Here is a 25,169-nt window from a genome sequence, read left to right as displayed (position 1 = left end):
ACATATTTCCTTCTTAAAAGTTTTAAGAAATTGTTAAATACTATTTTCTCTCCAATATATATGTATATGATAGCCATTAATATTCAGAAGTAGGGACTTGGGGTATTTTTATTGGTATTTGATTTTTCCCGTTTTTTTTTTTTTCATGGAAAAAATATTATGAATTTGTTGGCTGTTATATATACTTTTCTTTATCATAAGTTTAATTAAGTTTGTCCATTCAATTCTGGAAATTTTTGCCTTGTAATTTTTGCCTTGTAATAATAGTGAAAAATTAAAGGAGCAAAATTGTAGCAAACTCTTTCTTAGGGTTGCTCACCATACACCATGTTTAGCTGTGATGAATATAGTGACTATCAGTACAGTTTGGTGCCACTCACTGCCTAAGGGGCCAGTAGTTGTACCCACATTGCTTTTGCACCATTCATTACTGCAAATGTTAATACAGTGAAAATGCAAATAATGTCGTATTACTATGAAAATAGTTTTGACTTTGGGGACTTCTGAAAGGATCAGACCCCTGTAGGTCAGAGGGTGAAACACAGGGAACCATTGCTTCAGAGGATCTCTTTTTCAAAGGCATCTTATGTGGCTGCAGGTATTTGCAGGCCGAATAATCTTTGTTTGCCTCTGTATTCATCCCACAGGTGCTTTGAAGAAGTTAGGCATCAGTTGGCCCTTCAATTTTTTGCTGAAATATGCTTTTGGAGACTGTAGTGATATTTACTTTTTTGAGTATGTGGTAATTTGCCCCTTGATTGCAGTTCAAGTTTTTATTTTTACCTTAAATAATTGAAGAAAGCTTCTATTTGTTGTTTTATCTATAACTTTTATAATTTACAAGTGGATATTTGCTATAGATTTCAGCAAGCACTAAAACTTTTTTCCATGAGGAACACCATGAATTTTATTATAAATGTTCCAGATTTTCCAAACTAATAAACAAATTTGTACATGATTTTGAACTAGCAGACTTGTTGAAAAAAACTGTAGTTTAAAAGTTGCAAATTTATAAGGAATCATGGGAACACATATTTTCCTTAGCTCACTTTTAAGGGTAAATACAGCATTCTACACAAACAAATTGAAACAGAGACCTTATCCAATTATTATAAAATGGTTTTTCTTTTTCCTTTTTAAGCCTGGGTAGTTTGGTTTCTCTCTTTAGCTGTTGTGAAAAGTACTCATAAAAGAAGTCATCTTAAGGTGATAGCTTTTCACAGTTAAATCTGTTTTTTTTTTTTAGAAAAACTATTTTCTTTATAGTGACTGTTAGTGTATATTTGGTGATAAATTTTAACTATTTTGTATTTATTAGGTTATTGTAGCTATTTGAACCCAGATTTTTTCATTAAAATATATAATGTAAATTTAATTCTCAAGTGATCAGTTCTCTGAAACTAATAGAACATATCTAATGGCTGGCTTATTTATTTCTGTACTTGAAATTAATTCAGTTGCTTCATTTTATGGAATTATGAATTTGTAGAGATTATTCTGTTTCCTAGGGTAGAAAAGGAAAAAATTTTAAAAAACAATTATGAATTTGTAAAATGCAGTTGACCTCTGCTGCTTCTACTTAGAACTTAGGTTTTTATTCTAACTGATATTAAAAAAAGACTACTAATAAAATATGCTACTAGCCCATGAAATGTGAATTACAAATGATAAGTATACCTATAGCAAGTTGATAGATACCGAGGTTTTTTTTTTTTTTTTTTTTTTTGAGACAGAGTCTAACTCTGTTGCCTGGGCTAGAGTACAGTGGCATCATCATAGCCCACTGCAACCTCAAACTCCTGGGCTCAGGCGATTCTCCTGCCTCAGCCTCCTGAGTAGTTATGACTGTAGATGTGCACCACCACCCCAAAATTAAAAAAAAAATTTTTTTAAATTTTTTGTAGGGCGGGCATCCCTTTCTGTTTCTTAGGTTGGTCTGGAACTCCTGGCCTCAAGCAGTCCTTCCACCTTGCCCTCCCAAAATGCTAGGATTACAGGCATGAGCCACCGTTTGTAGCCTCAGTCTTGTTTTAGTGGAGAAACCAAGTCTATTTAATTTTCAGTTTATATCAAAGTAATTTCAGTGGAAATAATAATTTTGTTTACTTAAATTTACATAAATTTTAGAATGAATAAAAATGTTAAAAGAAGATGGCTTTGATTCTATTTTAGAGGAAGAGTTGTTACTGTCTTAAAAAGTCATTTAATTAGGAAAAAACCACTTTATGAAGAGAGACTTAGACCTACTTTTATAGTTTCCTTATCAAGTTTTCAGTCTCCATCACACTAATTTGAGTTTGTAGTTTATGCCCAGCTTGAGAGTGAATTGTTAGCATGAAGTATGAAAGTTTGGAGAGAATTTTGGGGATTGTGTGGACCACCTTCATAATATATTCATTATATGGGGTGAAGAATTTGAACCCCAGAGGAGTTAAGTTTTTTGCTTAAGGTATTTTAGTGAAATAGCAGCAGAGCAGTGACTAGAATGTAATGTATTGAAATTTAGCAGTCTTTCTTGACTCTTACTACATATTTGGTAGCACATATTTTCCCTAATTAAATTGTTTTTCTCTGTGCAGTTAATCCTCAACTTTTTTTTTGTTCTGATATGCCTGAATTTCAGTCCTCTAACATCACAGTTCAGATTTCATTTACTGTGGCATATTAAGTGTGAGTAATTACATAAAGTATAAACTTCAATGCTAGCTCTTCAGTCAACAAATGATTAGTGTCCAGTCACATCACTTCTTTCAAAGTCTGTTGGAGTTGGTGGCTGTGCATCTGTTATTTAGTTCATACACAGCAAAGTGTGTAGTTGTGTTGCATCCTTGTCTCCCAGTGATAAACGTATGTGACCTTTTAAAATGGATAATCAAAGGAGAGAATTGGTGAACAAAGATGAAAGTGCAGAAAAGAAATGAAAAGTGATAACACAGGAACTGAAAAACTGGATATGGTTAGAAGATTCAAAAATGGTGATAGGTAAGTAGAGACAGGACAAAAGGTAGGCCTACCTATAGCTATTGTATAGACTGTATTGAAAAAGTTCAGTAAATATAAAAAACAAATTACTTCAGCATCATTTAGTTTAAATATACTAGGAACAGATCCCAGTTTGGCTAGCATTCAGGCCATACATAGTGTTGAAGTTTGTTGCAGCACTGAAAGAAAACTGTAATTATGATGAAACTGAAGAACTTTTTATTGCCAGTAAAGGCTGGTTTCATCATTTCAGAATCAGCATAGGTAATAATAAGCTCTCTGGTAAAGATGCTAGAACAGATAGGGATGCCGTTGTGAAATTTGCACCCAGATTCCAAGGATTAATTAAGGCAGGTAGTTATGATCATTAGCTATTTAATGTTGATGGGCTAGATCTTTTTTGGAAGGCAGCCCATCATCGTTAACTTATGCAGTGAAAGACATGGGATCTCCAAGTGGCCATCAAGGGGAGTGTGTAGATATGTAGCCTCTGGAACTTAATGAAGGCAAACTTGTAGACCTAAATGAGGAAAATGTTGTGACAAAAAGGATGAAAATGTCCTAATGGAAATGATGCTGAAAAATTTCACAGTAAAGGAACTCTTGGAGGTGTTCACAAGATTGAAAGGGCAAAGGGTAAAATTTTGGAAGCCAATCAAAACTTAGAAAGAATCATGACAATTTGTCAAGGCATAGAAAAGATGCTTGTACTATATCATAAGTAATACAAGGAGGATACATTTAAACTGACAGAATCTTTTTTTTTTTTTTGAGACAGAGTCTCGCTTTGTTGCCCAGGCTAGAATGAGTGCCGTGGCGTCAGCCTAGCTCACAGCAACCTCAGACTCCTCGGCTTAAACGATCCTACTGCCTCAGCCTCCTGAGTAGCTGGGACTACAGGCATGCGCCACTATGCCCGGCTAATTTTTTCCATATAGATTTTTAGTTGGCTATATAATTTCTTTCTATTTTTTTAGTAGAGACGTGGTCTCGCTCTTGCTCAGGCTGGTCTCGAACTCCTGAGCTCAAGCAATCCACCTGCCTCGGCCTCCCAGAGTGCTAGGATTACAGGCATGAGCCACCGTGCCCGGCCGACAGAATCTTTAATGTTTTAAATGTTTTGGCAAAAAGATTATGGAACAATTTTAAGAATTCCCTTTGGTTTTTAAGATTGCATTGCATGGTTTCAGCTTGCGTGGCCATTTTTATATTCCCATACAATGGCTGCCTATATAAAAATATAAAAAAAATTTTCCATAACAAATTTGTAATGTTTTCCAACTTGAGAAAATGATTATGAAAATCTTCAGGATGAATAAATTTAAAAGAATAGCTAACGGATGTTTGAATTTGAGTAGCAACAAGGAAAGACTAGCATTACCATTGTGGGGATGAAGGAGGAGGATTGGATATTTGGTTTGGAGTGGTCTGTTGAAAACATAATTATTTGAAGCTTCGTTTCAATCCTTGAGGTTCTAAAGTATACTCTGGGATGTTTAAGTTTTTAATCTAAACAACTTTTAAACTATTAACTAATAAAAGTGATTCTTTTATTTAGCAAACATGTATTGAGCTTCTGTTACATGTTAGACAGTGTTACAGGTGCTGGGCTTACAGCAATACAGAACAGACAAAAATTTTTCTAGGCTAGAGTAAGATTGTGACATAATGAGAAATATACATTTCCTCTCTGCCCCTGGCTCCTGTCACACAGCTACTAAAACCCTTGGAATCTCTAGTGTGATGAGTGTCTTTTGTATGCTAAACAGATGACTACTAGCTGCCCTTAGATAGCTTCAGGATGGGGGCTGGTCACCAGAAAGACTGGTATGATTAGAGGGCTGAAGGTTTAGTTGATCATCAGTAGCCAATGATTTAATCAATCCTGCCTACATAATGAAGCCTCCATAAGGGCAAAAGGACAGGATTTTGGAGTTTTTTTGAATTGCTGAACCATGTGGAGGTGCTAGAAGGGTAGTGTGCCCAGAGAAGGCATGAAAGCTCCATGCCCCTTCCGTATGCATCTTTTCCATCTGGCTGTTCATCTGTAGCCTTTATGATCCTTTACAGTAAACTGATAAATGTGTTTCCCTGAGTTCCATGAGCCACTCTAGCAAATTAATTGAAGCTGAGGTGGGGATTGTGGGAACACCTTATAATTGGTCAGTCAGAAGCACAGGTCACAACCTGGGGCTTCCGATTGACATTCGAAGGGGAGAGCAGTCTTGTGAGAATGAGCTCTCAGCCTGTGGGATCTCATACTAACTATAGATAGATAGTGTCAGAATTAAATTAAATTATAAAACCCCCGTTGATGTCTGCTGGAGAATTGGTTGGCTGGCATGTGGGGAGAAAACCCCACAGATCCGGTCACAGAAATCTGTATTGTGAGAGTATTGTAGGATAAAAAGAGGGTTTTTTTTGTTTTGTTTTTTCTCTTCAGCTAGGATGAACTTTTGCCTACCCCTAGCTTTAAGAAGTATGGAATGTCTAACCTTTACAGAATCTTGATTTCATTTAGGTTTGGTGAAAGATACTAACTAGATTGTTTTCAATTTTTATATAATTCTGAAGATCTTTGTATAAAAAATATTTATTTTTATTGATTTCTTAGATAGTCCCCAAAATGGTATTAAAAATCAAGGTTTGTATAACCCATGTTATTTGTTAGCATATTGCTCTACAAAAAGAATGGGATATTTCATGATACAGCTTCAGAAATGTATGTGGGTACTTGATTCCTTATAGCATTCTCAACTTTGGAGTAAAGTTTTTATAGTTACTATCATAGATACATCTGCTGTGTAGTAGCACCAGGAAAGAGTTGTGAATTCTACTTTGTTCAGGAAGTTGGGTGTGTGTGGGTTGTCTGTGAGATTATGGCATCATAGAGGATTTGTAACTTCAGTCACGGAAGCTGAGTAGGTGTTTACTATTGAATTAAGACTGGAAAAGTTTAAACACTGTGCACAATGGTCCAGATGAATGTAACTGAAAGGTTAGGTGAGCTGCAGGTCGTTCATAATAGTTGGGGCATTTGTTTGAGAATGGGGATGTAATAGGAATATGAAGACAGGAAAAGATGAAGCTGTGGAGGAAGATAGGGCTAGATTTTAGAGTCTTGTATATGCTTAGAAGTTTGGACTTTTTTCTCAGGAGACTTTTTCAGAGCTGTGCATGTCCGTCCCCTTAAGCTCCATTTCTTCATCTATAAAATAGAGATGTTAACAGTAACTACGTTATGAGATTTTTTTGGAGGTTAAATTGAATTAAGCCATGTAAAGTGCATGAAAAACGTGCCAGGCCACAGAGTGAGGTCTCTGCTAGGTATTAACCACTAAATATAATGGTTTGGGAACCACTGCCCTAGGCCACCTAAAAAATTCTACAATCAAGCAGTTGATAGAAGAATCAACAGATCATTAATAACTACATAGAAAGATTCTTACTCAAAGACATGAAAATTAAAATAAATGTAAAATGGAACAGCAAAATACAAATTGGTATGCTTTTCTTGGGCAATTTGGTAATGTGTCAAAAATTTAATGCCTGTGCTTTTTAACCTAGTGATTCTAAGAATTGATCCTACGATAAACTCACATGCATAAGCCAAGTTTATATATACAAGGATGACAACTACAATATTGTATTTGTAAAAAAAAAAAAAAAAGCTGGAAACAACCTTAAATGTTTGTCAGCATAATACAATAAAAGACTATGCAACCACTAGAAAGAGTGAAGTGGATCTCTGTGTAAAGAGAAATTTCCAAGATACACTATTAGGTTTTTTAAAAATAGAAGGGAAATTTCTCTCTCTCTCTTCATTGATTTGTATCTCTGGCAGTCTGAGAGAAAATGACATCTCATTTTAATTTTGGTTTTGGGTGAGATTGGATGTTTAGCGCTTGTTTATGTTCTTGGATCATTTTATTTCGGGATGACACTTGTTAATTGATTCCAAGACTGTTATTAACCATTGTTATACTCTAAATACTAATATGACTTTTTCCCAGATTACTTTTAAACTTCTTCAAACATTTTTTTAAAAATGCAGTCAAGCTTTTAAATCTTTCTTCATGAGGATTTTTGTTTCTGGTTGAAAGACTTTCCTATCTGCTAGTGCTTTTATTTTTTAAATTTATTTTTTACTTATCTGGAATTTATTTTGATGTGAAGTAGTAATCTAGATTTTTCTACCTTAAATGATTATTTGTCATATTCTATTTTTTTTTTTAATGAGAATTGATCATTGGGTTCAGCATCATGGAGGTCTCTTATGACCTTGATAAGAAAAGTTTCAGTGGAAGAAAGTGGGAGCAAAAGCCGTACTGAAGTCGATTCGAGAGACACGAATCAGAGGCACCGTGTATTGATGACTCTTTTGAAGAGTTTTGCTATCAGGAAGAACAAAGAAGTGAACAGTAGGTCTAGGGGCAATGTGAGTCATGAGAAGTATTTTTTAAGATGAGAAGAAAAAATCGCATGTGTTTATGTTCTGGGAATGATCCAGTAGAGAGGGAAAAACCAATGGTGCAAGAGAGAAAATGGAGACTTTAGAGGAGTGTCCTTGAGAAAGTAAGAGGGGGTGAGATTCAGCCCTGGTGCATACGTAGGGGTGGTTGGCCTTTATTTTGTAGTAGCATTAACAGCATATCTTCAAAAACAAGAGGGAAGGCAGGTAGGAAATGAGATTGGCGTTGGGAACTTTTGAAAGTTCATCTCATTTAAAAAAATTATATATTTTTAAATTGACAAGTAAAAATTGTATTTATGGTGAACACATGATGTTTTGGTATATGTGTACATTGTGGAATGGCTAAAGCTATTTAACATGTGCATTACCTCACACACCCTTTTTTGTGGTGAGAACATTTAAAAATCTACCCTTAGCAATTTCCAAGTGTACAATATATTGTTAGTTACTATAGTTACTTTGTTGTAGTCTTTGTTTCTATGAGTTTGACTTTTTTAGATTCCACAAAGAAGTGAGATCATTGTCTTTCTGTGCCTGGCTTATTGTACTTAACATAATGTCTTCCATGTTCATCCATGTTGTCGCAAATGACAGAATTTCCTTCTTTTTCAATGCTGAATGGTGTTCCATTGTATATGTATCTTAACACATGCCACATGTTCTTTATCCTTTCATCCACTGATGGACACTTAGGCTGATTCTATGTCTTGGCAATCTTGCAGTGAACATAGGAGTGCAGGTATCTCTTTGATGTACTATTTTCATATCATTTGGATATATACTCAGTAGTGGGATTACTGGATCACATGGTAGTTCTATTTTTAGTTTTTTGAGGAACTTCCATACTATTTTCCATAATGGCTGTACTAATTTACATGCCCACAGTTATATTCTAATTCTTTTTTTTTTTTTTTTTTTTTTAAGAGACAAGGTCTTGCCCTGTTGCCCAGGCTAGAATACAGTGGCTGGACCATAGATTACTGTAGCCTTGAGCTCCTGGGCTCAAGTGATCCTCCCAAGTAGCTGGGACTACAGGCACATGCCACCACACCTTGCTAATTTTTTTATTTTTTGTAGAGACAAGGTCTTGGTACATTGCCCAGGCTGGTCTCAAACTTCTGGCCTAGCAATCCTCCCACCTTGGTCTCCCAAAGTGCTGGGATTACAGGTGTGAGCCACTGCACCTGGCTCCCACAGTTATATTCTAATTTCTTAAGTAGGTCTTTGTGTTTTCTATTTTGTTTCTTTAATCTAAGTATTATACCTTTGATAGGGCGCATTTTCCTCTTTGTTACTATTATAATCCAACATTTTCTTGGGTGTTCTTTTACTTTTATTCTTCCAGATGCCCTTGATAATGATTTTTGTCTAGTTTCTTTTCTAACTCACTCTCCCTCTCTCTATTTTGTGGGGAAATTGACCTCTTTACAGTACTGCTTTTTCCCTTTCATGAACACAGTGCATCACCTATTTACCCTCAGAAACATTTTGTAGTTTTTTAAAAAATAATTTTATACATTTCTTATTTCCAGAACTTTTTATATGTAGTTGTTGTTGTGAATTGGATTTTTTCATTATGTTTTGACTAATTATTGCTGGTTCATAGGAATGCTATTTCTTTCTTTCTTTTTTTTTTTTTTTTGAGACAGAGTCTTGCTTTGTTGTCCGGGCTAGAGTGAGTGCCGTGGCGTCAGCCTAGCTCACAGCAACCTCAAACTCCTGGGCTTAAATGATCCTACTGCCTCAGCCTCCCGAGTAGCTGGGACTACAGGCATGCGCCACCATGCCCAGCTAATTTTTTCTATATATATATTTTAGTTGGCCAGATCATTTCTTTCTATTTTTAGTAGAGACGGGGTCTCGCTCTTGCTCAGGCTGGTTTCAAACTCCTGAGGCTCAAACAATCCACCCACCTCGGCCTCCCAGAGTGCTAGGATTACAGGCATGAGCCACCACGCCCGGCCGCTATTTATTTCTTGAAGGTTGAATTTTGTAGAGTCACCCTATTGAAATGCGTTCTTATTTGTAATAACCTTTTCAGTCTGTGATCTTGAACTTTTCAAGTAGACAATCGTGTTACCTGCAAATATTAATAGTAACTTTGTTTCCTTTTTATTATTTTGATACTTTACATTTCTTTTTTTGTTTTATTGCATTGACTAGTACATTCAGAATAAGTTAAAGTAGTGATCATATTACTACTTTAATGCTAATTAAATGGTAAGTATTTCATGTTGCTTGCCAACTTTAGTTGATTATTAACAGATGCCTGGAATTTTGAGTTGAGAACAATTCTGACAACATATCTATATTTTGTAGGAAAGATTACTGTGGTTGATTAGTGGTAGAAGAGGTTTATTTTAAAATTTATTTATTTATGTATGTATGTATGTATGAGACAGGATCTGTCTGTGTAAGCCCAGGCTGAAGTGCAGTGGCTATTCACATGCATGATCATAGTGCACCACAGCCTTGAACTCCTGGCGCGAGCAATCCTCCCACCTCAAGGAGATGTTTGGAAGGAAGAGAGTGACAGGAACCAAATACTTACTATCCTTATATAATACTTCCTTATTAAATTTGGCTGATAATTTGAGATAAATATTCTTTAGCATGTTAAATAATTACATTCTGTTCTATGTTTTTGTTAAACTGTCAAGTGGAAAAGTCCTTGCTTATACAATACTTGTGAAAACCAGAGATGGTCAAATGGCATGATTATTTAACAAATAAAGAATTATCACATTACTTTGGAGCACATTGCTAAATTTTAAAACATGACCTTTTTGTATTAAAATGCATAGAAATTTATAAACTTGTAATGCTGACATCAGTTAGTATCCTTCCCCAAGGTGGTTTTGTAGTACGTTAGCGTTATCCTTCAAAAGGGTTCTTATCGTCAAGTACATTTGGAAAATGCTAGGCAAAACAATATGATACAGGTTTTTTCAGTTAATAGACTTCTTAGCATTTAATAAATTACCAAATAAATTACCGTTTAATTGTTAATTACCAAGAAAGATTTGTATTTCCCATATTTATTTGATCACAGAACTCTTTTTTTAGAGCATCTTACAGGTTTTGCATGACAGATATTGGGAAATACAAAGCTGTGGCACTCAGTTAATCAATATATATTGAGAGATTATGCAATACAATGTGCCAGGGCCTATGGGTATCCTGGGATGAAAAAGATTTATCTAGAAAGTGCTACACGTACGCAAGTTAACTGTACCACAAGTGACTGTAAATGAAAGATAAACCAAGTGCTACAGAGGAGTAATTAATTTTAGATGAGCTGTCAGAAAAGGCCTCACTGAGGAGCTGTACGTGGAAGAGGCAGTAGGATTTCATCAGGTGGAGATCTTTCTCAGAAGAGTGGAAAAAATATATAAGAATGGTATGATTAGGACTTTGTGTAGGAGTGAGAAATGACTTTACTCCATAGCCAGTGATTTTCAAAATTCACACCTTCCTTTCTCCTACCTTTATCCTTCAGTAGTTTTTTTAAAGATAAAGTCCAATATTTAAATATGACTAACACTTAGGGTGCCCAAACTAAGGTACTTACAAGGAGAGAAAGGGAACACATTTACAATTATATGGAGATGATAGATGTAAACTGTGATGTCTTTGACTAATTAGAGTATGTAGTTACCCTGTCTATGAAGAATGGCCTGCAGCGTTTGGCATATGACTTTATCATCAGCTGTATCTTACAGTACTTGCCTGCTTTACTCCCTAAATGCTAGTCCAGGTAGCTTTCTTTCTGTTCTTTGAATTCTCCATTCTTTCTCCTGCTGAGAACCTTTACATTTGTTATTCTTTTCTTGAACCTTCTCTCACCTTTTCACCTATTTTAATTCCTACTCATCTTTCAGACCTTAAATGAAGGAATAGTTTCTTTGCCTTCCCTTACCCTTCTGTCTAGTTTAGGTTGTCATGTTCTCATTTAAGAAGAGTTTTATTCCTGCAGAGTATTTATGTCTGTTTGTAATCAGCCATTCTTTAGATGGTTATTTCATTGATGTATATTTTTCTCATGAGAATAAGAATTGGGTATTTTCTTCTCAACCATTTTATCCCAGTGTCTGGCATAGAGTATAGACTCTAAACATACCTAAAAGCTACAAATGTAAGCAGTGAGAATGGAGAGTAGAGGGTTTATCTAAAACATTAAAGTGTTGTTAGAAACAGAAATGATAGTTCTTATTTATTGGTCGGTTGAAGGGAATGAGGGAAAAAAACGTAATTTTGAGGGTTCTTGTTTGACCTCCAGGGTGTTTGGGGCTGCCACTAAAATGAGGAAGGGACAAGCGCCAAAAAGAATAGGTATTAGAGAGCAAGAAAATGAAGCACATTTGATTGTTTTCAGTCTCTACTTAGGGTTATTGGTCTGTTATTTTGTCATTGAATAAGTTTATCCTGTAAACTTGATAATTGTTAACAGATACTAAAAGCAGTTTGAGAATGTTTATGCTATTAGTCATTTTCTATCGGTCATGTCCAAGGAATTTGTGAAGTGTCACTGTGTTTGTCTGGAGGACAGAAGAGAAAGTTAACTTTTTAAAAATAAAAATTATTATCCTAGCTCTGGGAGGCCGAGGCGGGTGGATCGCTCGAGGTCAGGAGTTCGAGACCAGCCTGAGCAAGAGTGAGACCCCGTCTCTACCAAAAATAGAAAGAAATTATCTGGCCAACTAAAAATATATATACAAAAAAATTAGCCGGGCATGGTGGCTCATGCCTGTAGTCCCAGCTACTCGGGAGGCTGAGGCAGTAGGATCGCTTAAGCCCAGGAGTCTGAGGTTGCTGTGAGCTAGGCTGATGCCACGGCACTCACTCTAGCCTGGGCAACAAAGTGAGACTCTGTCTCAAAAAAAAATAAAAATAAAAAAAATAAAAATAAAAATTATTGGTCCAGGATCCAATAAATTTCTAATTGTGATTATTTTGGGGTAGGTGGTGTGTTTACCAATTCACATATGTGGGGATTTTTCTCTCCTTGGCAGGGTTAGAGGGTTAGGGAACTTGAGTGTTTGGGTTTATTTTGTTAGTAAAAATGTGCTTTATCTCCAGTGTTTAATTTTTGAAATATAGAGGGCTGGGTGTCATTTGTCCAGTGCTTTGTTTTATTTTAAGCAGTAGATATGTTTTTATAAATGAAATGTTGTAGTGAACCCTAATTTTTAAAACAGGGAAACATATCTTTTATTAGTGTAGTAATAATGGCTCACTTTTATTGTGTATTTACAGTTTGAATAAACACTGTGCTAAGTCCTTTTTGTACTTTTTTAAGTTTAATACTCCTAACAACCCTATTAGGTAGGTACCACTATATCCATATTTTATGGATGAGGAAATTTGAGGCTGAAATATACCTAGTTAGCAAGTGGCCAGATTTGGAGTTTAAACTCAAGCAATTTCAGAATTGGAGCCCATGTTCTTAACTAATGTGCTATTATAGTTCCTAAAGGTATATAAACATTAATTTTATAAGTTTAAATATGCAATATTTATGTGTTTTCAAGTCAGTGGGTAGAAAATATGAACTAATTTTAATGATTTAAAATTGAGGAATATTTGCTTTAAATCAGTATCTGTATTCCTTTTCTTTTCGGTTTTTTTGTTTTGTAGTATTGAGAAAACCCCTGCCTATACAGTTAATTATTACACATTTTCAGAAAGGAAATCAGCTTGACTTTTTTTTTAACATTTTTATAATTTTCTTCATAAAATTTTCACACATTTTTATTCAGACTTTTTTCCCTAGATAAAAGAAAATCAGTTTTGCTATGATAGTATCTTAGTCTGCTTGGGCAGCTATAACAAAATACCATAGGCTGGGTGGCTTACACATTTATTTTGTCATAGTTCTGGAGGCTGGAAGTCCAAGATCAGCATATCAGCACAGTCAAGTTCCTAGTGAGGGCTCTCTTCCTGGCTTGCAGACAGCTGCCTTCTTGCTGTATCCTCACATGAGGGAGAGAGAGAGAAAGAAAGAGAGAAAACACGCAAGAGCTAAGTGGCTTAATTTTTAAATTCAGTTAAATCTTTCATGAGGCCAGGGTGCAGAGGCTCACACCTGTAATTCCAGCATTTTGGGAGGTTGAGGCAGGAGGATCACTTGAGGCCAGAAGTTCGAGAGCAGCCTGAGCAACATAGGGAGACCCCCATCTCTACAAAAATATAACAACTAGCTGGGTGGGGTGCTACATGCCTGTAGTCCCCCCTACTTGAGAAGCTGAGACAGGAGGATAGCTTGAAACCCAGGAGTTTAAGGCTGCAGTGAGCTATGATTGTGCCACTGCACTCCAGTTTGGGCAACAGAGTAAGAGTAGTACAATGTTAATCTCCCAGCTAAATTGCTGTTTTTATCAAATTAATTTCCTTCCTTCCTTCCTTCCTTCCTTCCCTCCCTCCCTCTCTCTCTCCTTCCTTTTCTTTGTCTTCTTTCTTTCTTTTTTTTTTTATTGTGACGGGGTCTCACTCTCTTGCTCAGGCTGGAGTACAGTGGCATGATTATAGCTCACTGCAGCCTCAAACTCCTGGGCTCAAGCAATCCTCCCAAGTAACTGGAACTACAGTTGCACACCACCACGGTCAGCTAACTTTTTTATTTTCAAAAATTTTTTGTAGAGACAAGTCTCCCTATGTTGCCCAGGCTGGTCTCGAACTCCTGGCCTCAAGCAATCCTCCCACATCAGCCTCCCAAGGTGCTGGAATTATAGGCATGAGCCACCACCTGGTTATCATCAGATTTCTTATTTATAAATATGTAAGTTGGAAAGAAGCACCCAAACTTAAGTTTAGTAAAACTATAATATTATCACAAAGCTACGTGTTACATGTAAATTTGTTGTCACCTAATTGGTGAGAATATATAGGCCAAGTGGATATTCTGGAATCTTGTCCAACATTTAATTAAGAGCCATGTTAGTGTTTTCTGTATGTGGTTAAGTAAGTGGTCATCAGCAGGTTTGAATTAAAGCAAAATAAAAAAAATTAAAGCTGGACTCAGAGGATACTCTGCCTTATCAAAAAGTTCAAATATGTGAAGAGATTTGTATTAAAATGAAGTAGTAACCTCAGTGCCCTGGTAATTGCACTTGAGGGGCTTTATTATATTAAACATATTACTTGTTTAATACATTTCAATATATATGTTAAAATTATACTTCAAAAATTACTAGAATATGACCATATATTATATAACATTTCCCTAGTTAATATTGTTTGAGTAGTGTCTTTCAGTTTTTTTAATGCCTAAATTTCATAGAAGTATTATTTCTCAATGTGTTTTTATGACCGCTTTGTTGAAATATAATTTACATACCATGCAGTGCATCCATTTAAAGTATACAATTCAGTGGTTTTTAGTGTATTCACAGTTGTGCAACCATCTCTACAATCAGTTTTAGAACATTTTCATTACCAGAAAAGAGTCCCATACCAATTAGCAGTCATTCGCAGTTTCTCACCTCCCCACCCTAGCGCACTAATCTGTTTTTTCCCCTATGGTTTTGAAATACATACCCAGTGTCAACAGAAGGAAATTCCTGGCTATTACAGCATCTATTTGTAAACAAGCATGTAAATTGTTTGGTGATCAAACCTTTTATTTTTTTTACTTTTTAGAATGTAGAAGTCATTGATCTTTTGTGTTACAGTATGCAGAAGATACGTTATCAGTCTGATTCTTGTTCCTATGGAACAGAGTCTTATCTTAGGAGTTAGGTTTTATAATCAGCTCATCAGGTAAATGGTACACAGTCCCTTAGAAAATCCTTTAAGTCACCCATAAGGTATAAACATACCTCCTCTTAGTAGTATCCCCGCCATTTTTTTTTTCTCATAACATTGTACAGGACTGTAGTTTCTTTGGTTGAACATCAGGTAAAGTATCTATGGGCAGTATTGTACAAAAAGTGCAATAACATTTTAACACCTGGATCCCTCTCAATGCAGGCAGATTGCTTTCACTCTTTGCCTTACAGAGTCGTATCTCCCATTTCCCTCTCATTCGAGGACATAGTTCATTGAGTGGAATGGTAGATGGAGTGGTCTTCACTATCTGTTTTCCTTTTGCTTTCCTTTCCTTTTCAGTGTTTATATAAAGTTAAATGTATTTTATAAATCACCTGCAATGTAAAATTTTTTTATTATTTCTTTTGTTTTCTTTTGGAATTCTGAAATTTCACCAGAATGTATCTTTTTTTTTTTATCATCTCTTTGGTATTTGAGGGCCCTTTCAATCTCAGATATGGTATTCATATCTTCAGGGAATTTTCTGGAACCACAGGCCCGTGCAACCATACAAAGCCAAATTTTTCTATTTTTTTTTTTTTTTTTTGTAGAGAGAGGGTGTTGCTATGTTGCTCAGACTTGTCTGGAACTTCTGGCCTCAAGCAGTCCTACCTTGGCCTCCCTAAGTGCTGGGATTACAAGTGTGGGCCACCATGTCTAGCTTACCTTTTTTTTTTTTAATTGAAATTGAGAATTTTGTCAGCCTGCCCAATAAAATTTTTATTTTGGCAGTCATTTTCTTGTTTACAAATATTCTCTCATGTCTCCTTCTCATGGCCCTGCTTACTGGTTTTTTTCATTTGTAGCCTCTCAGATATCACTTACAATATTTCTTAGAAGTTTCTTTTTTGTAAATTACCTGTTTCCTTCTAGAGTGGTTTTATTGTTTGTTCACCTTGAACTTTCTCTTTCACACGATTAATTTCTTTTAGGAATCTGGGTCTTTGATTTCCTGTTCATATTAATGAATATGAGATACTATTTTTTTGGAGACAGAATCTCACTCTGTCACCCTGGCTAGAGTACAGTGGTGTCATCGTAGCTCACTGCAACCTCAAACTCCTAGACTCAGGCCATCCTCCTGCCTCAGCCTGAGTAGCTGGATATACAGGTGCATGCTACCACACCCAGCTACTTATTCTAGTTTTTGTAGTGATGGGGTCTCCCTCTTGCTCAGGCTGCTCTTGAACTCCTCACCTCAAGGTATGCTCCCACTGTGGCCTCCCAGAGTGCTAGGATTACAGGCATGAGACACCGTGCCTGGCCTAGATACTGTTGATTACAGTAGATAGCTGTTGTGTTTCCTCTGCAGTTATGTAGTTATCTAGGTGGTTTTTTTCCCCTTAAAACTTTCTCCCTTGAATGGAGTGTCTGACTCTGAGTTATAGTAGGCAAGGTTTATTTATCAAGAAGCAGGATCCCCTGGGTTCTTTCCTCATTAGTGAGTAGTAGGCAGGGAAACAGGAGGTTGGAGTACTCAAACTTGCCAAAATAAGGACTCACGGTGAAGTGTGCTAGTTTCCTTAGTTCCTTAGTGGAGTTACCTGTGCTGTACTTTCTTTCCCCTCTGGGTCTGTTTTAAAGGACCTCCGACTTGACTCTATTGTTCGGCCCTAACATACTGAGTAGGAACCATCCCCATAACATTGCTCTCTTTAATTTTAAGAGCAGCATATTTCTGGCTTTAGCCTAAGAGCAAAAGCAGTTGTTGCTAATTGTTCTGTTCAGTTATGATAAGAAGTTTTACATAGGTAGTTCTCAATAAGTGTTGGTGGTGTTTATTATTCTCACAAACATATACGATCCTTTTTTGTGACAAAAGAGTGATTAAAAAATAGTTTTTTATAGTGAGGAGATGTGATTTTATCTCTTGGTTTTTGATTTGGGGGTTTTGTCCTGAGAACGTTTTTTGGTTCATCCTAAATTTTATTTTACTGTATTTGGCAGTGTTTTTGTTTATATCATACATTTGCATAATTTAGGCTGAAAATTACTGTTCCTTGGGGAGTAAGTAGGGAGGTATAGCCAAAATGTATGTGTGATAGAAGACTATGATAATAATGTTACTTTTCTCTTTCCTTTTTTTGCTCTTTCAGTTTGAACAGAAAAGTGGTGCAGTTTTTGATGAAATTGTAGAGAACTGTAAGTACCATTTGAGAAAAAAAGATCATGTCTTTAGATAGATAATAAATGTAAGTCTAGATACAGCATTTAACTATTACCCTGTTTAGTTATGGCTGATTTATGTGATGGTCCAATCTGATTTAGTCTGGATCTCATCATATCCTGTTAGTACTTTGTAGCAGGTTAATCTGAATTGTAAGAGTCTTAGTCTTTATTTTTCAATAAATATTTTATTCTCAGTTATTATTATGTTGAAATATAGCCACACTGTGTCAGTGTGAATCCTATAGAAAATTATACTTAACTGACCACTTTTAAAGGTTTCTACTTTAAGGGCTCTTAATTTTCTTTTTAGATTCTTTCTGTGTTACCAGATTTTTAAAAGTAATTTTTGTTTTTTATGATTATAAAAGTAATACATTCAATTTTATGATACAGAAATGAATAAAATAGAAAGTAAAAGCCTTTGTTATTACCATTCTCCAAAGATAACCAGTTTTAAAAGTTTAACATATATCTTTCCAGATTTTTTCTCTGAGTGTATATATGAATACATGGTATATGGGGATTTAGGTATGTGTGTAGGAATCATATGAATGCTATTCTTTTTTCATTCAACTGCCTCTTTCTTTGTCAGTAAATATAGACCAATTGCATCCTTTTTGATGGTTACTCAGTATTTTATTGTATGGCTGTATAGTTAGTCCTCACTGAATGTTGTTGATAAGTTATTTGAAACTGTGACTTTAAGTGAAATGATGTATAATAAAACCAATTTTACCATAAGTTAATTGCTACAAACAAGAATTAAGTTCCTACAGCATATTTCTTTTTTTTTTTTTTTTTTTTGAGACAAAGTCTCACTCTCTTGCCCGGGCTAGAGTGAGTGCCGTGGCATCAGCCTAGCTCTCAGCAACCTCAAACTCCTGGGCTCAAGCAATCCTCCTGCCTCAGCCTCCCGAGTAGCTGGGACTACAGGCATGTACCACCATGCCTGGCTAATTTTTTTCTGTATATATATGTTTTTAGCTGTCCGTATAATTTCTTTTCTATTTTTAGTAGAGACGGGGTCTTGCTCTTGCTCTGGCTGGTCTCAAACTCCTGACCTTGAGTGATCCACCCACCTCGGCCTCCCAGAGTGCTAGGATTACAGGCGTGAGCCACCGCTCCCGGCCCCTACAGCATATTTCTATTCACAAAAACATCACCAGACTTCTACATAAAGATCCAAAACACTTTCTTTTTCTTTTTTTTTTTTTTAGGAGACACAGTCTCCCTCTGTTGCCAGGGTGCTGGAGTGCAGTGTCTCCATCATAGCTTGTTGCATCCTTGGACTCTTGGGCTTAAGCAATCCTCCTAACTCAGCCTTCCAAGTAGCTGGGACTACAGGCTGCGATACCACACTTGGCTGATTTTTCTTACCTATTTTTTTCTTTTTTTTTAAAAAAAGAGATGGGGTCAACGGGGGTCTTACTTTGTTGCCCAGGCTGGTTCTAACTCCTGGCTTCAAGCTGTCCTCCCACCTTGCCTCCTGAGTCTCTGGGATTACAGGCATGAGCCATTTGCTTAGCTCCCAACACACTTCTAATATTAAACATTGAAATAAATGTGAGCTATATATACATTTAAGAAAGATTTTAAAAACAAGATAACTATTTACCTAATTTTTGGTGAATCTGTGAGTGACGGCAGTTGTTGTGGTATTTGGTTAAATTAAGGGATAAATGTTTGCAGAGCAAAAATTTTAAAGAGCGCCTTCTACCACCAAAGCTGTAGTTCAGAAAACAAACAATGAAAAACATGGTGGGCTCACTGAGTGCATTTGTTGTTGTGCATTTATATGATTATCATATACTTTATGGATTTTTATTTTACAATAATTTGTATTCATTTAGTCAATCATCTTCCAACCCACTTATTCTAGTTCAGCATCATGGATGGCTGGAGCCTATCCCAGCAGCACAGGGTAGAAGACAGAAAGCAACCCTGGACAGGATGCCATTCCATCACAGGGCATATTCACAGCACAAACCTACACTCGCTCATTCTGGACAATTTAGACATGCCATTTAACCTCATGTGCACATCTTTGGAATGTGGGAGGAAACTGGATTACCTGGAAAAAACACATGCAGACATGAGGAGAACATGTACACTCTACATAGGCAGTGGCCTCAGCTGAGAATGGATTTTTTTCCCCCTCGTTAATGTTACAACAAAATAATATTGAATGAAATGACATTTCAGGACCTGCTGTACTATAATTTAACTAGCTTCCTCTTTTATACGTATATAAATTATTTTCAATATTATAAACAACACTGAGTATATATTCCTGTACACATCTTTGTATACTTGTTGAAGTGTTTCTGTAGAATAAATTCTAAAAATAGGATTGATGATTATCAAAGGATATTTCTGTGCTTGTTTATGAAGGATAAATTTTGTCAACTAGAGTCCTGAGTTAAGGGTGATACACATTTTTTTCTTTAAGTTTATGTCTACCGGTAGAATCTGTGACTACTTTCTCTTTGGAATTTGTTTAGTCATAGTTTTGTTTTTTTAGAATACAGTCTTTTTTGTTATTTGATATTGAGAAGTAACTAGCTCTCCTAATCTTCAGTGCATTTAGTTATCAAATGTCCTTTTTGTTGCAAGCAATCAAAAATAGACTCAGCTAGCTTATCCAGAAGAAACTTTTTAGATGTATATTGGGGTATTTCACAGAATTTAGGGTGGAGGTAAAGAACACATTTCTTTTTTAAATTTTATTTCATTTATTTTTTAATTCTTTTTAATTCAGGATATTATGGTGGTACAAACATTTTGTTTACATGAAATGTGTTTGCCTCGCCCAAGCCAAGGCTACAAGCGTATCCTTCCCCCATACACTGTGCCCTGTTTCCATTAGCTGTGAGTTTACCCCCTCCCCTCCCCCCCCCGCCCCCGCCCACCAACCTCCTCTACCCCCCACCTCTCACTCCCTCTCCCCCCAAAGAACACATTTCTTACAGGGTAATAAGCAATAGGAGATCATGGGCCTGTTCTCCACAGTGCTGCCAGGAAGCAGTTATGTTAGAGTGACTTTTAGTCTTTCTGTATATCCACTTTAAATTTCAAGCCCCTAGGAGATAGACTATGATTGGGCCAGCTTTATTCTGACATTCATCTTTGAATCAATGATCTTGTCAGGGAAGCAAGGTCATGTAATAAAACATGGCTATAAGAAGGTATCCCTCTGCCATTACTTCTTACTTTTACCAAGTAATTTTTGAATACCTGCTCTGGACATGACTTGGCTCAAGTCTGTATATTGGTAATAGAAATGAATCAAATAGCTTTCTAATGAAGGTTTTAATCTGATGCTTTATTTGTTAAAGTTATTGCAGTAACAACAATCTTTTTGTTGTTGTTGTTGTTGTTGTTGTTGTTGCTGATATAGAGTCTCACTCTGTTGCCCAGGCTAGAGTACCGTGGCATCAGCCTAGCTCACAGAAACCTCAAACACCTGGGCTCAAGCAATCCTTCTGCCTCAGCCTCCTGAGTAGCTGGGACTACAGGCGTGCGCCACCATGCCTGGCTAATTTTTTCTGTACATTTTTCGTTGTCTGGCTAATTTCTTTCTATTTTTAGTAGAGATTGGGTCTCGGTCTTGCTCAGGCTGGTCTCAAACTCCTGACCTCAAGTGATCCTCCTGCCTTGGCCTCCCAGAGTATTAGGATTACAGGCGTGAGCCACCACTCCCAGCCCAGTAACAACAATGTTAAAGAGGCAGCAAGAAATCTGTCTGAAAGCTATAACCAAGCTATGATACCTGGGGCCCTACAGTCAACATTTGGAGTTTATGTTTCTGGTGCATGGTGCTTTTCTGCTCTACCTCCCTAAACATTATTAGGCTGGAGATTTACAAGCAGGTTTTATATCGAATGTTGGGTGCAAATGGTGCAATAAAGGTTACCGTTTATCTCCCCCTTTCTGGTAGTTTATCATTAAAGGGATGTTGCAAATTCCAGAGGCAGAGAAATGACTAGCGTGGAGAGAAGACTGGCCATTCTTCATGAAGGGGATTCAGGAACACAGACACTTACCCAGCAGAGATAATGGCGGACTCCTACAGAGATGATATTCAGGAAGTCTCTGATACCAAAGTTGGTTGGTCATTCAAGGCTTACCATGTTGTCTTGGGATTCATGTCTAGGAAAAAAAATGATTCACTGTATTCTAGGCAGGTGCCTCAAAATGTCTAGTGTAGCACTAGACTTACCGTGTACTCATTGCCCAAGACCACCAGGACATGAGGTTCAAATATTTGTTTTGTAAATCATATTCTGTCTTCCTGGAGTATATAACCTTTCTGAAACTTTCAGCAAGACATAGTATCTACTAATTATCAGCACACATAAAGTGGTAGAGCCTAATACCATCATTGAGGAAATTGGGAAATTTGATTTAAATATGAAAAATAGAGTTGACTTTCTAAGGATATAGTATCTTCAGTGAAAGGTATTTAAAAGAAAAAAGCTTCAACATGTTATGCAGGTGAGAAGAGAAGGTAGGGTTGTCTGACTTCTAGTTCATCCTTTGTGGATATTTCAAGATACATGGTATTAAAGGAGATGCCTGATACTATGGGTTGTCTTAATTCATGTTCCCTCAACCATATCTACTTTATGTGAAGTTTGAAGGAAGTTCAAATAGAATACGGAGATTGGTTTTATTTAATGCATCCAGATAGCTGCTTTCTTAAATTAAGGACTTTTATTCATTAAAAAGCTCTAAGATAACCAACTGGTCATTCAGCAATGGTTAGTCTTCTTACTGATAGAGTAAGTTCATTGAACATTACAGACTTGATGGCTTCAAGGGAAAAATAAGACCATTACTGATTTGTTCATGAAGTACAGTTATGTGGATTCAAAAAATTATTATTTTGACTGCTTGTAGTGTACCAGTTTATTTGTGAAAAACTTTACATGTATTATCTTTTAAAAATTATAATAGGCTGGGCATGGTGGTTCACACCTGTAATCCTAGCACTTTGGGAGGTGGAGGTGGGAGGATTGCTTGAGCTCAGGAGTTCAAGACCAGTCTAAGCAAGAGTGAGACCGACCCCCCACTCCCTACAAAAAATAGAAAACTTACCCAGGTGTGGTAGTGCACGCCTCTAGTCCAGCTACTCAGGAGGCTGAGGCAGGAGGGTTGCTTGAGCCTGGGTTGCAGTGACCTATGATGACACCACTGCACTCTAGCCTAGGTGACAGAGTGAGATTCTGTCTCCAAAACAAACAAACAATTCTAAGAATAAGTGTACTAATTAAGATATTAAATTCAACTGTATATAATAGACACATGATAGAAATTTATTTCTCGTATACAATAAGCTCAGATGATAACATAGCTCTGTGGTTGTTAGGAATTCAGGGGCCTTCCAGCTTTCTGTATGATATATTTAGTATATGGCTTCCATTTTCAAGTTAGCCTGGTATTCTAGTATGGCTGCTGTATCTTTAGTCTGGGAATGGAGAGGAAGGAGACCAAAAAGGCACACTTCTGAATAGAATCAGCATAAAGAACTTTCCTGGAAGCTCAACCTATGTACTAGGTTTACATCTCATTGGCCATCCTACCTTCAAAGAATATTGGGAATGGTAGTCCTTTAGCTGAGCCCATTGTTGCAAGAATAAAACTGAAGCTCTCTCTTAGTAAGGAAAGGGAGACAATTGTTAGATATGTAGTGTGGTGCCCCAGTAACCCTCTAGGTGAAGATACTCTGACTTTCTGTTTTACTAAGGAACAAACTAAAGCTTAGAGACGACATTTAGCTTTTAATTGCTAGAATCAGGATTTGAATGCAGGTTTACCTAACTCCAAAATCCCTCCTTTCGGATCATTCATTACATATGTCTGAACTGCTCCCTAGTCTACTGGAATCACAAGTTTTGAAGAATAACAATTATTTGACAGAAATCATGGAGTAATTTGTAAAGTAGCTGAGAAATATTTTAATCTGTATTAACCATGACTGAAGTTTTTGTGGCTGATTCTGGAGCATCAACATCAGTTTGTGTCTGAATTATAATATATCTGCTTTACCGGTACAGCTCAATTTAAAAAGAACTGATGTAATTTTTAAAAATTGTTTTAATGAAAAAAATATAAAAAGAACTGATACAGAGTAGTTTTTTTTTCCGAAACCTAAACTGCTTAAAATTTTTTGTTTACATGGTCTTTTGCTGATTATTGTTTGGATCCTTCAAAAATTATGAAGAAATACCTTTTTTATGAAAATGTTGAAACCAAAGCCTGAAGTCATCCTTTAGGGATGTAAACATTTGTATAGTACTGAGATGGCCTTAACTGAAAAACACCTCACAGTTCTCAAGAATTTTTTAGTTCATTAAATAAAAGCAGAGCTTTTCCTTGATTTAAACAAACTGATCAATAACTAATATAAAGTTTTCAAATGAATAAAATAGACTGAACTAATTTTTATTTTGTTTCTGTATTGTTAAAAGGTTTATATTTTTGCCAACAACTTACAGTTGTATTTCAGCATTGTTATCAATAAAATTGGTATTAAGTAAACTTTAACACAAAAAATAAGATATAAGTTGTATGGGAATTTTAGGTTAGGTTAATCAGTAGGAAAAGAGGGTGGTAAAAGTATATTGTAAATATTTGAATGTAAGATGATCGTAAATCACATAAGATGATTCTTACATTTGAATATAAGATGATCCCACTTCCCAATGAAAAGATTAATAAATAGAATTTTGCCACCTAGTATACATGTACTAATAGACAGGTGGATGAAATAGATGCCTATTGATTATTTATAAAATTAGTTATATACATATTTAAAACATCCTTATTTTAAATAATACTAACTTAAAAAATACTGGTTTTCTTCTAATTATTTTGTGACAGAATTCTATTTAAATACTTAACACACACATTTTAGAAATTTTGACAGTTATCACTAGTGTTAGTTTTTAAGTCAGTTAATAGATTTTCCAGAGCCTACTGTGTAAATTATGTAAGATAGAATAGATTTTGAATTTTGCATTCTCTTTACTGGTATGTGCTACTTAACAAACCACCCCAAAGGATTTGGTGCCTCATGTGTTTAGAAAGGGTATACTGGGGATGTTTTGTTTTTTTTCTTCACAGTGTCTTGGGTCTTGACTGAAAAGGTTTGAAGGCTGGAGTGACTTAATGGCTTGGTGTTGGAATAATCTAGAAGTTGATTCATTCATGTCTGGTCCTTGGCCCAGGAGGACTCAAAGACTGTGACTGCCACCTTGAGCCCCTGCACATGCCCCCTCTATTGCCTTGCCATCCTCATAGCATGGTGGCCTCAGAGTCATCAGATTTCTTTTTTTTTTTTTGAGAGAGAGTCTCGCTCTGTTGCTCAGGCTAGAGTGAGTGCCGTGGCATCAGCCTAGCTCACAGCAACCTCAAACTCCTGGGCTTAAGCGATCCTACTGCCTCAGCCTCCCGAGTAGCTGGGACTACAGGCATGTGCCACCATGCCCGGCTAATTTTTTTTCTCTATATATTTTTAGTTGTCCAGATAATTTCTTTCTATTTTTAGTAGAGACGGAGTCTCGCTCTTGCTCAGCTGGTCTCGAACTCCTGACCTCGAGTGATCCGCCCGCCTCGGCCTCCCAGAGTGCTAGGATTACAGGCATGAGCCACCATGCCCGGCCATCAGATATCTTTTGATGGTGGCTCAAGGCTCCAAGCGAATAAGGCAGAAGCTGTATCATCTTTTCTGACCTCG

General features: G+C 36.4%; 1 protein-coding gene across 2 annotated transcripts in view; it reads left to right on the top strand.

Moving 5' to 3' along the window:
- The window catches only part of ZMYM4 (zinc finger MYM-type containing 4), a 151,780-nt gene that overhangs the window by 40,751 nt on the left and 85,860 nt on the right, over nucleotides 1-25,169 (top strand). For both annotated transcript variants that reach the window (XM_045548292.1, XM_045548293.1), the window contains exon 2: nucleotides 17,359-17,404. In XM_045548292.1, coding sequence (XP_045404248.1) covers nucleotides 17,359-17,404 — 46 coding nt within the window. The remainder of the gene's footprint in view (nucleotides 1-17,358; nucleotides 17,405-25,169) is intronic.

This window comes from Lemur catta, chromosome 3 (assembly GCF_020740605.2).
Source record: "Lemur catta isolate mLemCat1 chromosome 3, mLemCat1.pri, whole genome shotgun sequence".
In the NCBI taxonomy this organism is placed as follows: Eukaryota; Metazoa; Chordata; class Mammalia; order Primates; family Lemuridae; genus Lemur; species Lemur catta.
This window is presented reverse-complemented; position numbering and strand designations above follow the sequence as displayed.